Genomic DNA, 18740 nt, shown 5'->3' with positions numbered 1-18740 from the left:
CAGTTTTTATTCACGATTTGTATAGTGTCCCAACTTTTTGGGAATCCGGTTTGTATATCTGAATAACCCATCCAGTTTTAACCTTTTTACCATTGATAGAACATTTTAGGGTTAGTTTAACTCTCTTTGGTAATTAACCTCTCTGTCTCCAGCTTGGCTGCCTTAATCTGTCTTTTACATATTTAATTTTTTTCTTATAGTTGTTTAGTGCTTCTTCACTACCTTCCTACTTTAGTAATTAAAATGTTTTCTTTCTCTTATTTATTGCCTCATGTACATTTTTATTTATCCATATATTTTTATTTTTTACTGTTCCTAACCCTTGTATTCCCACAAAACAACTTCTATCATGCCCGGACAGCCTACAAGTATGCACTGTTCAGAATGAAAATTTGTCCTTCAATATACTTTTAAATATGCTTCATAACATTCAATACCCATGACAGTGTTGACTTTTGCACCACCATACACCGATGGCCTGCTTTTTTTTTTTTCACCAGTACACATCTTTCTTGGGTATCGAATGTTCAGGCTTATAATGTACAATGTGGCAATCGCTATTCATGAAACCACTATCATATCATGGATAGCGATGGTTCAAGTTTAACAAGTTCAAGTCAACACTCTGCATAGTTCTAACCTCACAGGGATACTGATTATTCTCTACCTTCTCTGAGTGAGTTGTTCATAGTGAGTGTTATTCATGCATCAGTGATGTTTGGGATAGAGTCTGGTACATTTCCAAAAAGGTTCTAGAATATTTATTGTTTTTACTTAGTTATTATGTGTTTTCTAATAGATTTTAATATACAATTTTATTAGCCCGGGTTTTAACAGGGCAGCACCCCCCCCCCCCCCCCCCCCCCCCATGGTCAATAAATTTGGAGGTAATACCTCTGCTTGTTTGTGTTTATATATCATCATTATTGTTGTGATGTTTTTCAGAATTTTTACCTCTGTTGGTAACATCTGCATGTCTTGAGGGAGAAGCGTGTTCATGCCTGTCCTCAAAATCCTATCTACACTGTTTAACACTGAGAATGTAATCTATGGGGACAGCGGCTCCACAGAATTGCTGAATGAGAGTCAAATGTAGCTTCCATTAGGAGGGGTGGTTCATGGGGACAGTGCTGTTCTCAGTGAGGGAGGGTGGGAAGGGAGCAATGCTGCTGCAGTTAGGAAAGGGGTAATTTGAGCAACATTGTTGCTGCCAGTAGGGGTGGGGTGATCTGTAGACAATACTGCTGTATGTGAGGGAGCAATAGGAAGAGAGGACAATGCTCCTGTGAGTAGGAAGAGATTGCTGTTTTCAAGTGTAGAGAACTGGGGACAATGCTGATGTTATTGAGGGTGAGGTTAGAGGGACAATACTACCGCCAATAGGGGAGGGTGTAAGGTATGATTTAATTAAGGGGTCTGGTGTGGGGTCTGAATTTATGTTGTTATAGAGATACCAAAAGGCTGCAGAAGCCAAAGTCTAGGCAACAAATGTTTCAGTCTTATAGAGAAGATTTCATAAAAGAAGAGTTTGTGTCGCAGTGTAGGGGGAGGGGAGGAACACCAGAATGACAACAGAAGGAAAATGACCAGGAACTAGGCATCAAGGCTAGGGAAAGGGAAATAGTGACCACCTAAGGAAACCCTAAACCTAGCCCTAACTCCTGTTAGTATGAATAGACCCTGAAGGTGGGAATATTCATGCACCGGAAAACTAGGCCGTAGTAACCCTGAAAATCCCTAGGATTAGTTAAGGGGTCTGAGACTACTGGTTCCTTCCCAGATTAATGAACCAGCGTCCCCCTGAGGCCTAGTAAACAACAAGCAAATGGGAGCAACAAAATACCAAGAGAAGTACACTTATCTTCAATAGAAAATGGATGAGCAGGAACTCGGATGAAGACCACACACCAGCTCTTCCAACTCCAGGCAAAGAATATCACCCGCATGATATGAAGTGTGAGTCCAGACTAAATAGAGGAGCTGTAATGACCACAAGCTACACCTGAGACAAGAGGTGTGGTCATTACCAACAACAACACTGCAACAAGTGAAAACAGGCTGTCAGGTGACCTAACGTGCAGCCAGTCTCTCAGACCTTCTAACCTCTGTCACTGGAGGGACCGTGACAGTATATTGCCATGCTCAGAGTTTTATTATTAATATTTTATGCATCTTTTATGAGAACTTTGGGGGTAACTTATTAAGACCGGCGTTTTAGACACCAGTCTTAAAGGTTATATATAGGTTATAGTTACCTGGTCCCTGGCACCCACTTCACTCCTGATCACGCACAGCTGCTGCATCTTCCTGTCCTGCGATGGTGGGGAGGGGGGCGGTGTTCAGCCAATAGCAGGCTGGGACGGGGAAGAGCCTCCCTAGCATCACAGGTGACACGAGGGAGGCTCGTCCCTGTCATGGCCTGCTATTGGCTGCCCCCCCCCCCCCCCCCTTCACAGGATGTTTTGATCCACGCTACAGGAAAATGCAGCGGTGGTCCTGCGGGGATCAGGAGTGACATGGGTGCCAGGGAGCAGGTAACTATAAGCTATATAAGGTGCCCAGACATTGTCGGTGTCCTTATAGGGGTTGGATAACCCCTTTAATAACCTTTGCAGTGGTGGTGGATGCGCCTAAGTTATGCTGAGGCGCCGGACTCTACATGACTTACGCTTGTCCACTGTCTGTCTAAATCTATGACAGCTCCCTCGCTGGCATAGATTTAGACCATTTTCTATGCCTAAAACAGGTGTGGAGGATGATAAATTAGATGGGCCTACCGGCCCTTTCCCGTCAAATCCACTATACCTTTTTTGATCTGGCGTGCTCAGGAAAAAGTCACAGATTACGGAGCAAATAACCTTTGTGCAGCAATCTGCGACAAATATACACCAAAAAGTGGCTTATATCTGTTAGTAAATGCCCCCTTGAGCTTTACTACTGTACAAAATGCCTGCCTTGATGTAATTTGGAGGTTCTATCAGAAAAAAAGGCGTCTACATAATAGAGGCAGTCCTGAGCATGGGACCCCTTTCTGTGAGCCACAGTGGAGAGACCTGCTTCAAACAGCAGCTGTCCTTTGGGACGATGTAGAAAAACCACTGACTTTAATAGATGCTGCCTCGTCGGGGATTTTACTCTCGCCTGATCAGGGGTTGCCCATACCAGGCAACCCCTTTAACACAGTGTCCAGCTTTTTCAGAATTGGTCCTTGATCTCTAAGGAACAAAAGATACATCCACCTAGCCAATTAGGTCAACCATTTAGCAATAAATGGGGTGAGATTTTGCAGCCAGATCTCTCCCACATACAGTTTATTATCCTCTCTTGAATCCTAGATGGTGACTTTCCTTGAGGTAGTGGTATGCTATTTTCATGTGATTCTAAAAAAAGTTGTGACCATTTGACATATGGTTACAATGCTGTATGTATTTTGCATTCTTTGGTTTGATTCATACTTAAAGGGAACCTGTCACCCAAAAATCGTCTATCAAGCTGTTTACAGTACCTTATAGTGCTGTGTCCTCGTTTCTTGATGCACTTTTTGTTCGTTTTGCCGCATGTCTGCTCATTCAGAAATCGTAGTTATATTCAGCTGCTGCCCCGTGCTTCAAGTCAGGCTTGAAGTCACGGGGGCAGCGGCCTCGGCGTCTTCCATGGCCCTCTCCCCGCCCCCTGCCTCTGTGACTGACACCCGAACATCCGAATCCGGGACCGCGCTCAACGGCCGCATGCGCAGTAAAGGGCGGCAGGAGCGCGGTCCCGGCTGCCGCGCGTACTACGCGCCGTCTTACTTTCGCCGCACTGCGCATGCGCCCGACATCCTGTATCAAACGCGCCCGCGCCCAGATGCCGGGCGCGGGCGCGTTTGATACAGGATGTCGGGCGCATGCGCAGTGCGGCGAAAGTAAGACGGCGCGTAGTACGCGCGGCAGCCGGGACCGCGCTCCTGCCGCCCTTTACTGCGCATGCGGCCGTTGAGCGCGGTCCCGGATTCGGATGTTCGGGTGTCAGTCACAGAGGCAGGGGGCGGGGAGAGGGCCATGGAAGACGCCGAGGCCGCTGCCCCCGTGACTTCAAGCCTGACTTGAAGCACGGGGCAGCAGCTGAATATAACTACGATTTCTGAATGAGCAGACATGCGGCAAAACGAACAAAAAGTGCATCAAGAAACGAGGACACAGCACTATAAGGTACTGTAAACAGCTTGATAGACGATTTTTGGGTGACAGGTTCCCTTTAAGATCCATCACGTATCACTAGGTCATAAGGCTAGACATCTGCCTTCTGCAGGACCATAAGGGTACTGCCACTGCAGTTTTTGAAGCCAAGACCAGGAGTGGATTTAAAAAAAGAAGAGATGTAGCATCTGTCCATAATACTTTCTATCATTTTATAATCCACTCCTGATTTTGGATTCCTACACTGCATCACAAAGTCTGTAGTTAGGTATGGCTGCACCCTAACCTACTCATTGACTGCGTTGCCCCAGTAGTTGCCACCACTCTGGCAAATAGGATGGAGCAGAGAAGATAAGTTCTACAGTGTGCACTCATCCTTAGTATAATGTATTCATTTTTTTTTTTTTATTAAGTAATTTTTATTAGCATTTTAATAATACAAACATAAGTCCCCAGCCCCCACATATAATGCATTCTATTACAGCACAATTACAAGCTGCTTGCTTGGGTTGTTCCATAACCCTCAGTGACTTCAATAAAGAGTGCTATGCACAAGCAAGTCTATGGGAACATTGGCTACATAGAGCACTAGGCCATGTTTCCCACTGGGCAGGGGGGGATCACCCAGGGTACCAACAAGCTAGCTTTAATTGGGCTGTCTAGAATCAGATCATTATTAAATATCCTCCCACCCACCCAGCAGGTCCTGTTGAGGAAAGCAAACCAATCTGCTCCCAGATGCTTAGTTCCAGCTCTGTGGGTCTCAGGCTGTCTTCAGTGCGCTTTGGTTACCTGCACATAAATGTCAGGCATGGAAGGGAGGTCGTGTCCACCGCACGTCAATGACTCTCCGCAGTACTTCATGCTGCATGTGACCACAGTGACTGTAGCCACACTCCAAACAACTGGCTTCTTGGACTCCAAGAAAGAAATGTGTCCTCCAAGCAGCCTCAGCTGCTGCAAAGTATTACCCTCATAAAATAGGATCAGTCTCCTGTTGAATTCTGCTGACATCTGGGGCATCATGTATGAACTCTTGAAGACAGAAAGTGGAGACTTACTACAGCAGGGATCAGCAACCTTTGGCACTCTAGATGCTGAGAAACTTCAACTCCCAGCATGCAAACATGCTCTGCTACTCTTCTAACTGCCCTATTTTCCAATCTAAAATAACAGATCTCTGATGGAAATGGCTCAAACGGATGCCAATGTGCATAACTGAGGCTCAGGATTTGTTTTTTTACAGGATCTGTTTTTTCTTTATTTTTATGTTCTTCTGATGGATCAGAACAGAAAAATAAACAGTGATGTGAACTACATGTAAAAACAAAAGATTAAAGCAAAAAAATTCTAAATAACACAATGGACACCTAGAGTCATGTGTCCCCCAAGTTCATATCTGTGATGTACATTATATGAAAAGAATTATAATCTTTTGAATGTGCTAGGCTCTTTATAGATCAGTCAAAAAATGTATACTACTGCCATCTGTAAAATTAATCCATTCTGGGGGGGGGGTTCAGATGGATCCAAAAACATGTGGGAGGGGGGGGGGGGAATCATTAAGCCTACTGGTCCATAAAAGTGGTGTCAAAAAGTTGGATTTAAAAAAAAAAAATTAAACGTTTCTCAAAAAATTGGGCAGACAGATGATTAAGAAGGCCAGCTCTGTCCTAGGATGTCCCTTTGATCCAGTGCAGGAGGTGGGTGACAGAAAAACTCTGGCAAAATTAACATCACTGTTAGACAATGTCTCGCACCCCATGCATGAAGCTGTTGTGGAGCTGGAGAGCTCCTTCAGTGACAGACTGCTGCATCCTAGGTGCACGAAGGAACGTTATTGTAGGTCCTTCCTCCCAGCAGCGGTTAGGATTTATTGTTCCCAAAAAAAAACAGTAGTGAATTTTTTTAAAGTAAATTCTGTTATGTTTTTCTTGTATTTTTACTCTTTCATTTCTAAATACTCTTATTTTTGCTCCTGTTGTGAATGTGATTTATGCTGTTATGCCAAAATTTCCCCACTGACGGACAATAAAGGGATTTTCTTAAGGCCTCTTGCACACAAACGTTTTTTTTTTTCAGTTTCCGTTCCATTTTTTGCGTTCCGTATACGGACTGTATACGGAACCATTAATTTCAATGGATCTGCAAAAAAACGGAAGGTACTCTGTATGCCTTCCTTTTCCGTATTTCTGTTTTTCCGTTCCGTTCAAAGATAGAACATGTCCTATTATTGTCTGCATAACGGACAAAGATAGTACTGTTCTATCAGGGGCCAGCTGTTCTGTTCTGAAAAGGTGCGGGTGCTTTGCGGGAACATGCACGATTTTTCTGCGTGAGTGCAAAACATTGTAATGCATTTTGCACGTGCGTGAGAAAAATTGGCATGTTTGGTACCCAAACCCGAACTTCTTCACAGACGTTCGGGCTTGGGATCGGTGTTCTGTAGATTGTATTATTTTCCCTTATAACATGGTTATAAGGGAAAATAATAGCATTCTGAATACAGAATGCATAGTACAATAGCGCTGGAGGGGTTAAAAAATAAATAAAACATAATTTAACTCCTTAATCCACTTGATCGCGCAGCCGGCATCTCTTCTGTCTGTCTTCTGTGCTGTATGCAGGAACAGGACCTGTGGTGATGTCACTCCGGTCATCACATGATCCATCACCATGGTAAAAGATCATGTGATGGATCATGTGATGACCGGAGTGACGTCACCACAGGTCCTGTTCCTGCACACAGCACAGAAGACAGACAGAAGAGATGCCGGCTGCGCGATCAAATGGATCTTGGTGAGTTAAATTTTTGTTAAATTTTTTTTTAACCCCTCCAGCGCTATTGTACTATGCATTCTGTATTCAGAATGCTATTATTTTCCCTTATAATGATCGGGTCTCCATCCCGATCGTCTCCTAGCAACCGTGCGTGAAAATCACACCGCATCCGCACTTGCTTGCGGATGCTTGCGATTTTTACGCAGCCCTATTCACTTCTATGGGGCCTGCGTGCGTGGAAAACGCACAATATAGAACATGCTGCAATTTTCACGCAACGCACAAGTGATGCGTGAAAATCACCGCTCGTATGCACAGCCCTATAGAAATGAATGGGTCCAGATTCAGTGCGCGTGCAATGCGTTCACATCACGCATTGCACCCGCGCGGAATACTCGCCCGTGTGAAAGGGCCTAAAGGAACACTCCATGCAGAACTGTTAGGCCTCTTTCACACGGGCGTGTGCGCCCTATGGTCGTGCTGCGGCCCGCAAAATGCAGGCTGCAATGCACGAGCACAGTCCGTGGGGCAGCTGCAGCGGATTCCGGACCCATTCACTTAAATGGGTCCGCGATCCGGCTGTTCCGCAAAAAAGATAGGACATGTTCTATCTTTTTGCGGAACGGAAGTACAGTATGAAACCCCACGGAAGCACTCCGTAGTGCTTCCGTAGGGTTCCGTTCCATGTTTCCGTTCCGCACCATTACGCATCTCCGGATTTGCGGACCCATTGAAGTGAATGGGTCCGCATCCGTGATGTGGAATGCCCACGGAACCCCGTGTATTGCGTATCCGCAAATGTAGTCCGCAATATGCCAACGGGACGCACACGTTCGTGTGAAAGAGACCTTAGGCCCCTTTCACACGGGCGTTGCGGGAAAATGTGCGGGTGCTTTACGGGAACACCCGCGATTTTTCTGCGTGAGTGCAAAACATTGTAATGCGTTTTGCACTCGCGTGAAAAAAATCGCGCATGTTTGGTACCCAAACCCGAACTTCTTCACAGAAGTTCGGGCTTGGGATCGGTGTTCTGTAGATTGTATTATTTCCCCTTATAACATGGTTATAAGGGAAAATAATAGCATTCTGAATACAGAATGCATAGTAAACTAGCGCTGGAGGGGTTAAAAAATAAATAAAAAATAATTTAACTCGCCTTAGTCCACTTGATCGCGGCCCGGCATCTCCTTCTGTCTCCTTTGTTGAATAGGACCTGTGGTGAGCATTAATTACAGGAACAGGACCTTTGGTGACGTCACTCCGGTCATCACATGGTACGTCACCATGGTAAAAGATCATGTGACGTACCATGTGATGACCGGAGTGACGTCATCAAAGGTCCTGTAATTAATGCTCACCATAGGTCCTATTCAACAAAGGAGACAGAAGGAGATGCCGGGCCGCGATCAAGTGGACTAAGGTGAGTTAAATTATTATTATTATTATTATTTTTTAACCCCTCCAGCGCTGTTTTACTATGCATTCTGTATTCAGAATGCTATTATTTTCCCTTATAACCATGTTATAAGGGAAAATAATAATGATCGGGTCTCCATCCCGATCGTCTCCTAGCAACTGTGCGTGAAAATCGCACCGCATCCGCATGTGCTTGTGATTTTCACGCAACCCCATTCATTTCTATGGGGCCTGCGTTACGTGAAAATCGCACAATATAGAGCATGCTGCGATTTTCACGCAATGCATAAGTGATGCGTGAAAATCACCGCTCATGTGAACAGCCCCATAGAAATGAATAGGTCGGTATTCAGTGCGGGTGCAATGCATTCAACTCACGCATCGCATCCGCGCGGAATAATCGCCCGTGTGTTTGTTTCTTTTAAAATTGTTTTTATTGTTTTTACAACAAAAGGATCATACATTCGTTGACATTGCCCTACCAGGGCTCAAATATAGGAATACATTTGAGACAGTACAATCAGATTGGTTACAATCAAAGTATTAGATAAACATAGAATCAAAGGAACAAATAATAAGGGGAAGGGGGGGAGGAAAGTCGGAGGGAGAGAAAAGGAGGGGGTGAGGATAAATACTCGCCCGTGTGAAAGGGGCCTTATACTGTGTATTGCCTGAGGGGTGGTACATGTCATCCAAGAATAGAAGTCATGTACTGCCCCAAACTCAGGCCCTGAACTGGACATAATTGTGCACACCAAAGCTTTAGACCTGTCTGACAAAAGTGTCCTAACTCTAAGGCTACTTTCACATTTGCGTTCGGGGCTCCGGGGCTCCGCTCTGAGTTCAGTTTGAAGGCTCTCACAAGCGGCCCTGAATGCATCCGTCCAGCCCTAATGCATTCTGAGTGGATGCGGATCCGCTCAGAATTCATCAGTCTGGCAGCGTTTGGGCTCCGCTCCGCTCAGCAGGCGGACACCCGAACGTTGCTTGCAGCGTTCGGGTGTCCGCCTGGCCGTGCGGAGGCAAACGGATCCGTCCAGAGTTACAATGGAAGTCAATGGGGGCATATCCGTTTGAAGGTGACACAATATGGTGCAATTTTCAAACGGATCCGTCCCCCATTGACTTTACATTGTAAAGTCTGGACGGATCCGTCTGATGCTACTTTCACACTTAGAATTTATTTTACAATATAATGCAGACGGATCCGCTCTGAACGCAAGTGTGAAAGTAGCCTAAACCAGTCCATTAGCTGGAAGGAATCCCCCTCAAAAATAAAACAAAATAACTAGAAAATAACAGAAAATGGATATAAACGTGTTTTTATTTTATTACTTCAAATGCTGTTAAGAAGAATCAATATACACTTGTGGAAGATAAGAAATCGCTGCATATATTAACTTCCCCCCCACCCCATGCCCATCTCCAGAATTACATTGAACACGACATGTAACTGAAATGTCATACATGTGATCTAGACCTTTTATACAAGTTTCATGATAATGCTACTAATAAAATGGACATGATAACAGTGAATTAATGGAGGAGCCCTTTTATTACTGTGTGACATGACAGGTGGAGAGGGAGATATTTTTGCTGTTGGTGTACAAAGGTCTGCCGTTATCATAGGCTTTGACAAGGTAATATTTGTGTTTGACATACTATTCAATCCTCATAGAACATAAGGCTGAGCGGAGGATTTAGGACTATTGCTTGTGTCAACACTGGCACTCATATAGCAAAGCTATCTCAGAATATGTGGCCTTGTTAGCAATGACAGCCAACCTTTTTCACTCTTCTAGTAAAGACAATGTACAGTAGTCCTTATCATTGGTAAACGCCTGAAAAGGGAACTAAAGCTGGCTATACAGTTAGTGAGCTCTTGGGCCTCATGCACTAGAACCGTAAGTTTGGTCCATGTCCGATCCACATTTTTAGTGGATCACATGCGGACCCATTCATTTCCATGGATCCACAAAAAATAAGTGGCCATTCGGCAAATTATAGCGCATGTCCTATTTTTGTCCATTTTGTGCACAAGAATAGGTATTTCTATTGAGAGAAGTAAGAAAATTGCAGAATGCATACGGATGGTATCCTTATTTTTTACGGATCAATGGTTTACGGACTGCAGAAAGGATACAGTTGTGTGCATGAGGCCTTAGGGGCCTTTCACAGGGACTGATAATCATCTGAAAGGAACGCTTTTCTCCTCATTGAAGCAATGGATCGCTAAGTGAAAGGTACCATTACATTCAGCTGAGCTAGAACTACAAGGCGTTGTGTCTGGTTTACCAGTAACTTTACTGGTGACAGATTACCTTTAATGGGTCTTTCCATGATATAACATTGCCAGCCTTGCCAGAAAGGGTAAAGTCCTTCTCTTGGTACCATACCATACACATGTCCATATGAGTGTGGCACTGCCAGGTACTGCGGCTAAGCCTATTCGGATGAATGAGGCTGAGCACGGTCGGGCTGCAGTAAAGGCACAGCCACATTTGCATGGACATTGTTGTGTCAGGTACTGGAGAGGGAACCCCATTAGTCAGATGGCCTATTTAAAGATATCCGTGGAACCCCCATTAACTCTACACTGCCATTAAATCAGATCAATTGCTTTAGTGACAAGGACACTTTGAGAGATAGCTTCAGTGTATGAGGCCCTCTGTGCAAACTGTATGAGGAACGAATGATCATAGTAATGATTGTTCATCCCCTCTTCAGTTTTGCAGAGCATACTTTACAAGTGGTGCCTCTGTCCTATATGATGCAACTTTCTCACATAACACTGCACCGCTCTCTGTGAAGCGCCCCCTGCAGGCAGATGCTGGGTGTGTTGCTCCTGCTTCTTGTCGTGGCACTAATGAGTAGTTCCTTGAAAAGTAGCAGAATGTGCCAGTTGTTTCGAGCGGAACATTCCAAGTAGCCACATTTCCAGCTCTTCTTTACCAGAATAGACAGAAGGTGGCGTGGTACAAAGCGATGCTTCTGCTGGTCTCTCTTGTTCCCAACCACCACGATAAGTGCGGGTTTGCTGGTTCTGCAGAATGTCAACCAGTAAAACATCATTGTGAAATCATGTCTCATAAATGCCAGCCAGAAGACAGGGATCAAATCAACAGAGATCAAATCCAGCACCACCTTCAAGACCATTGAAATCAATGCTGGTTTGTTCACATATATCATTTGTGTCTGATCGGTAGTTTTTTTTTTTGCCTGACCCGGACATAACTGATGGCAATGTTGTGCACTTTCTGCTCCAGCCCTGCATTAGTTTGCCATCAATTAGATTGAATGGTGAACAAATGTGAACAGGCCCTTAGAATTTGTGTCAGATTTTCATTAACAGAAATCAGTGAATGAAATAAAAATTTTCTATAAGTGTTAAAGTTTTTTTCTTCCAGGAGATTGATATTGATCCCCTGTTCTCAGGTTAGGTCATCAGCATTTGATCAGTGGGGCCTGACACCCAACACCGCCGCAGATCAGATGATTGAAGTGGCCGCTGTGGGCACGTCACGGCTCACCAAGCACAGCGCCATTCATTGTATAGTGGCTGTGCTTGGTATTGCAGCCCAAGCACATTCACTGGAGTGGGACTGATGAATGTGATATCACTGGTCTAGGCAGAAACTGCAGTGCCATGACATCTTCAAGCAGCTGATCAGCGGGGGTGCCTGGTTTCGGACCCCCAAATTGATGTCCTTTTCTGAGGATAGGCCATCAATATTGAACTCCCAAAAAATGCCTTTAACGCTTAAAAATGACTATGTATTAGAGGTTCAGCCTCTGTCCAGTCATTGACAGGACCAGAGTAAAATAACAAAAGCAGGATAGTAACCCATCTATGGCTACAATTAATCCCTACTCCTGAGAGTTTATCTCCATGTTACAAATTCACTGTTCAAACTATATTACACATTACAATGTGGTTCGGATAACGCAAGCTGAATGAAATCTGCTCTCAAGTGTGCATGGCTTACGTTTTGCGGACAAGAATAGGCATTTCTATAGTGGGCCTCCTGTTCCATTCCGCAAATTGCAGAAGGCACACTGGCGGCATCCGTTTTTTGCGGATCCTCAATCTGCGGACCGCAAAAAACACATAAGTGGATTTTCACAGACCATACGAGTGTATTACTGTACAGCGGCGGCGGCACAAAGCGCACGGCATCATAGCAACCTATAACACCGTGCACTCAGCAGGGTGGCAGGCCGGGTTTTCACAGACCGTGGTCCGCGAAAATCCACGTATGTGTGAATGAGGCCTTAAAGAGGACCTAACAGCTCTACTGACATGTCTGTTTTAGTGATAACTTGCATGCTAAATGTGATAACAATTCTGGAGCATCTTTTCATATAACTCCATGTTGTGCCATTCCTCTATTAATCCTACTAGAAGTATATGAATGGACAGCTGGGTGTTACCAGTTGGGGGTGCACCAGCAGCACCCATTGGATAGTGTCAGATTGTGCAGAGACACCTCCCCAACTGATAACACTCAGATTGACCTTCATTGTAGACTGTTGGCAATTCATTCATAAACTTCTAGGAGGAATAATACAGGAACAGCACGAAAGAGTCATAGTAAAAGATGCACCAGAATTGTTATTACATGCAAGTTACTAAAACATATGTATCAAGAAAAGTGGCAGGTCCGCTTTAAGGATCTTTCCTGACTTTGGCAAAAAAAAATACATAAAAAAATGTATGAACCTGAGCAGAGGGTATTGAGTCCAAATAAGCATAGGATTCTTGTTGACAAGCTGATTTAAGGGTTTGCAATATGCACTTTCCTAATAAATACCGTAAGCACAATTTGTCATAAATGTAATTAATTGTATGATGATTGTACCTCTCTATGATTTGCTGCCTTAACTGCTTTACATGGTGGAAACTCTCAGGGCTACAGATATCAAAGACCAGTATGAAGACCCTGCTGTTCTGGAGACCCCGAAATCGTGGATCCAACCACTCCTGGGAAGAAAAATAAGAAGGGAAAATCAATATTGGAGCTCTAAGCATTTCGTTCTTCCATGTAAGATGTAGTGACAGCCTGTTATTTATATTTCCATGCTCCATTAAAATGCATTCACTGTCAAATATTTCCACACACCCCTCTAGTTCTCACACTGACAGCCATTTGATAAAAACTAGTAGGTACATAAATGTGTGGACAATTCATAGGACACGAGATAGTCCAACATCGGGCTCTCAATTTGTATATGGATGTTAGGATTGATTACAAACCATTTTATTGTGTTCCCTTTTAGACCCGGGGTGAACTGGTTATAGACCCTACAGGGAGATTTCCCGATGGGCCAATGCCCAGAGGGGCCTCCCAATCCCTTCAAATGGCTGGATACACAATGATCCAATGCTCTCAACAGTAATTAATGCTTGGAGCATCAGGTACTTATTCACATGGCCGACGGCTGCAGATGCCCTCCTGAATTCAACTGTATCACTGTCCTCAGTATGGGGATACAGTGGAATACCGCAGCAGGGTCGGCAGTATTTTGTGCTGCACTGTTGTATTTGCTTGTGCTAGGACGGTATTTTGTGCTGCACTACAGTATTGCTGGCCCCGCCTACTTCTGTTCCTGCCTACTTCTATAACCCCGCCTTCTATCATTTTGGACCCGCCTACAACATTGGGCATCTTGTAAGTTTTTTTCCAGGGCCACTTCAGGCTCCCAGTCTGCCCCGTTTAGACCTCATGCACACTTTAAAGCTATGTGCACGGAGCCTGTATGGTAGCAGACAGAGACCCTATAGGTCGGTATTACCAAGCCTCTGCCATTCTGTGTGCCTTTATATGGAGCAGGGAGAGCACCTGTATAATAAAACATAGGCATATCACCCATCTGTACAACGAAAATCAGTAATACCTTCCTGTGCATGAGGCCTAATAGCATTTACTGGTCGCATACAGTGTTACATCAAGACAGCATATAAATATATATATATATATATATATATATATATATACAGTGGATATAAAATGTCAAATGTCTGTGCTGTAAAAAAATGAGACAAAGATAAATTATTTCAGAACTTTTTCCACCTTTAATGTGGCCTATAAACTGTACCACTAAATTGAAAAACAAACTGAAATCTTTTAGGTGGAGGAAAGAAAGCAAAAAAAAACTTAAATAATGTGGTTGGATAAGGCCTCATGCACACCCTCTTATAACTGGGGATGTAGTTGTGTTCAGAATTAAGCAATCACATTCAAAATCATGGTAAATAGGAGTCAGCATACACCTGCCATCATTTAAAGTGCCTCTGATTAACCCCAAATAAAGTTCAGCTGCTCTAGTTGGCCTTTCCTGAAATTTTCTTAGTCGCATCCCACAGCAAAAGCCATGGTCCAGAGAGAGCTTCCAAAGCATCAGAGGGATCTCATTGTTAAAAGGTATCAGTCAGGAGAAAGGGTACAAAAGAATTTCCAAGGCATTAGATATACCATGGAACACAGTGAAGACAGTCATCATCAAGTGGAGAAAAGAACTGGACGTTCCTCCAAAATTGATGAAAAGACGAGAAGAAAACTGGTCTGGGAGGCTACCAAGAGGCCTACAGCAACATTAAAGGAGCTGCAGGAATATCTGGCAAGTATTGGCTGTGTGGTACATGTGACAACAATCTCCCGTATTCTTCATATGGGCTATGGGGTAGAGTGGCAAGACGAAAGCCTTTTCTTATGAAGAAAAACATCCAAGCCAGGCTACATTTTGCAAAAACACATCTGAAGTCTCCCAAAAGCATGTGGGGAAAGGTGGTATGGTCTGATGAAACCAAGGTTGAACTTTTTAGCCATAATTCCAAAAGATATGTTTGGCGCAAAAACACTGCACATCACCAAAAAAACACTATACCCACAGTGAAGCATAGTGCTGGCAGCATCATGCTTTGGGGCTGCTTTTCTTTAGCTGGAACTGGGGCCTTAGAGGGAATTATGAACAATTCCAAATACCAGTCAATATTGGCACACAACCTTCAGGCTTCTGCTAGAAAGCTGAACATGAAGATGAACTTCATCTTTCAGCATGACAACGACCCAAAGCATACATCCAAATCAACAGAGGAATGGCTTCACCAGAAGAAGATTAAAGTTTTGGAATGGCCCAGACCTGAATCCGATTGAAAATCTGTGGGGTGATCTGAAGAGGGCTGTGCACAGGAGATGCCCTCGCAATCTGACAGATTTGGAGCGTTTTTGCAAAGAAGAGTGGGCAAATCTTGCCAAGTCAATATGTGCCGTGCTTTTAGACTCATACCCAAAAAGACTGAGTGCTGTAATAAAATCAAAAGGTGCTTCAACAAAGTATTAGTTTAAGGGTGTGCACACTTATGCAATCATATTATTTTTTTATATATTTTTTCTTCCCTTTCAGTTTGTTTTTTAATTGAGTGGTACAGTTTATAGGTCACATTAAAGGTGTGTGGTAATGTGAACAGTGCTGGAAGGTGTGTTGTCCCACTTCAGGTACCTCAGATGGGTGAGACAGATAAAATCAAGAGAGTGGCAGTAGTCTCAGCAAAGCATAGTTTGCTGAGACATTTTTGTATACATTTTCTGGGCTGGATTTTACTTGGACTGGTGGCTAGGCTTGGTAGAGGGAGTTGCCAGTCCACACCCTTCCAGTACGGGTTTTCCTTTCTACCTGAGGTGATCGCAGGTGAGGCCTGCTGTAATCAGGCTGGCATAAAGCGCCTCAGAGTAGGTCAGTCTGAGGAGGGAAAGCAAGACTGTTCTGTGAAGCAGAGGCTCTGTGTGTGGTCTCAGTCAGGAGGACTGAGGGGCCACAAGGCTTTGAATAGCCTGAGGTTTGGAGGACCTAGCGACACCTATAGAATGGGGGTTGCACGCCCAGCGTCTGGAGAACTACTGGGCCACACTCCCCCAAAAGGTACTGGAGTTGCCACAGCCTTGAGGCTGCAGTATTAATGTTGGCTGAGGAAAGCCGCATATAATGTCCATGTGTGAACTGAGCTCTATGAGTGAGGTAGGGACGTATTGTGTTTAGGTAGCGCCTAGACGGGCAGGAGTTTATTTGTGTTTTAAGTGTTGGCGGTGCAGGAACCTCACCCCACCCAGTGATGTATAACTGGACTATCCTTTATAAGAAGACTGTCAAAATAAATGCACAGTTTGGACATGAAAATCCGTTGTCTGTTGAGATATCTGTGTGACCCCCTGAAAAGAGACGATCCCTTACAGGTGGAAAAAGTTCTGAAATTATTTATCTTTGTCTAATTTTTTTACATCACAGAGACCTGACATTTTAACAGGGGTGTGTAGACTTTTTATATCCACTGTATATATAAAATATATTGTCCTGCATATTTGGAAATAATTTGGAAATGGGCCCCTTGCACATAACAGTATGTATCTTATGGTCCGCAAAATTTGAATGACATCTGTGTGACGTGTTGTATCAGTTTTTTTGTGGAGACCCCTTGACTTCAATGGGTCCATGGTCCACATCTTGCAGCAAATAATAGGACATGTTCTGATGTTTGGGGAATCCACACAGGGATCCAGAAAGCACACAGATGCCTTCCATATTTTGTGGAGAGCAAAATACATATGGTCGTGTGCATGAGGCCTAATAAGACAGATGGCAAGTGTTCACCATTACAGTGTGTGCTTCATGCCAACAAAAATATCAAAACATAAATGACAGGAAAAAAGCATATAATTTAAGGGGCTGTCCAGGCTACAGATATTGATGATCTATTCATCAGTGTCAGATCAGTGGGGGCCCGCCTCCTGGCACCCCCGACAATCAGCTGATTGAAGGGGCTGCAGTGCATTTGTGAGCACTGCGTCCTCTTCAATGTTTACCTGTCTACACTGTAGCGGTGGTGCAATGTACAGTAATTACACCTGTTTGTCCCATTCATGTGAATGGAAGTGGAAGCTGTAATGTCACTGTGCCACCACTACGAGGGAGACGATATTCAGGTAAATAGTGAAAAGGACGCAGCACTAACAGGAGTGCGAGGCACCTTTAAACAACTGATCAGCAGGGGATGCCAGGAGTCTAACCACCACTGATCTGATATTGATGATCCATCCTGAGGTTATCAATATCTGTAGGTCGGACAACCCCTTTAATGCCACAACTGTGATGATTGGATGATAAGCTCATGGGAAAATGTCACACTTTCACAAAACTGTCAGAAACTATCAGGATTGCCAACCATCCATAAATTCCTGGACTGTCCATAAAAATCAAACACCCGTTTTCAGTGTCTGAAATAAAATTGATGTGTCCCTCAATTTTTAAGATGGAAAAACTGGAATTACAATCATTTTGTGGTTCACTAAAATGTGTTCACATCAGTATATTGACATAGAGACACATATCGCTTGTAATCTTTATGGTTCCAATTTGTCTGTAAAAATGTTGGATTTTTGGATAAATTGTCCATTAAAAAAATCTGGTTAAGCTTGGAAATAATATACTGTAAGGATTGTTTTATTTAGTATGGCAATATGGAAGTGCTCACCTGTCCTGCAGAGCCTGGGTATCTTGGCAGGTATGGTAAATCCAGGATTAGGAGCTCATACATCCTCTCGCTTAGCACAGCAGAGGCTCGGTACAGATGCCTGCTCTCTGTTGGAGTGTACTCCTCCTGGAACTCCTGGGCTACAAACTGCCGGATGATGGAGGTCTTCCCAACTCCAGGCGCCCCCAGTACTGCCACTTGCACGGTCTGCACCATGGTCATAGAAGCACATCTGCTCTCTCATACATGTCCATCAGAAACCCACTATTACCTTAGCATTATGAAGAAAAGTGGCATTCTCATTCTGAGATCTGCAATGACAAAGTGCAAAATGACCTTAAATATAGAGCTAATCCAAATATCCATATTGCTTTGTGAAAATTTAATAGGACAAAAATGATTATATAAAATTAAAATACAACGCATTACAAGGGGACGCTGAACCTATAGCTTGTGCAGTATTCATTTGATGTGCACCTACTGTATTTCAGCCTGGAGAAAGGTGGATTGTGGTGTTCTTCACCAAGCTTACTTGACAGTAACTACCCCCATCATCTCTAGTTCTTGATGCATTCATATACAGATTCTGAAAAACCACCACAAATATAAATGGATAATAGCACTACACACAAAAAACACACGGATGCATGGACATCACCACTGTGTTAGGGGAATGTGTCCTACCTTTGGGCTGATTTTAAGGCTCCATTGAGCTGATGAGTGCTAGCACTAGACAGGTAAGCAGATTACAACCCAAGGTCACCTTCAGGTGAATGTAAGAAGATTTTCTATGGCATGAGATCAATTACAGCACATACACTGCTCACTTCACCCCCTTC

At 43.9% G+C, this 18740-nt stretch overlaps 1 protein-coding gene across 1 annotated transcript; it reads right to left on the bottom strand.

Moving 5' to 3' along the window:
- Positions 1-11156: 11156 nt before the first annotated feature.
- Positions 11157-18117, bottom strand: RASL10A (RAS like family 10 member A). Its single transcript, XM_044288553.1, has 3 exons — positions 17902-18117; positions 13235-13356; positions 11157-11418 (listed from the first exon to the last, which is right to left on the bottom strand). Exons 1-3 carry the CDS (start codon positions 18115-18117, stop codon positions 11157-11159), a joined length of 600 nt encoding a protein of 199 aa, XP_044144488.1.
- Between the last annotated feature and the right edge of the window lie 623 nt (positions 18118-18740).

Source organism: Bufo gargarizans, chromosome 1 (genome assembly GCF_014858855.1).
Source record: "Bufo gargarizans isolate SCDJY-AF-19 chromosome 1, ASM1485885v1, whole genome shotgun sequence".
In the NCBI taxonomy this organism is placed as follows: Eukaryota; Metazoa; Chordata; class Amphibia; order Anura; family Bufonidae; genus Bufo; species Bufo gargarizans.
The sequence above is the reverse complement of the archived record's forward strand: the minus strand, read 5'-3'. Positions and strand labels throughout refer to the sequence as shown.

Coding starts and splice junctions, on each gene's coding strand:
- RASL10A (XM_044288553.1), bottom strand. CDS start 18,117: ATGGTGCAGACCGTGCAAGTGGCAGTACTGGGGGCGCCTGGAGTTGGG. Junction 13,357..17,901: donor ACCCAGGCTCTGCAGGACAG/GTGAGCACTTCC, acceptor TTTTCTTCCCAG/GAGTGGTTGGATCCACGATT. Junction 11,419..13,234: donor AGGCAGCAAATCATAGAGAG/GTACAATCATCA, acceptor GACATTCTGCAG/AACCAGCAAACCCGCACTTA.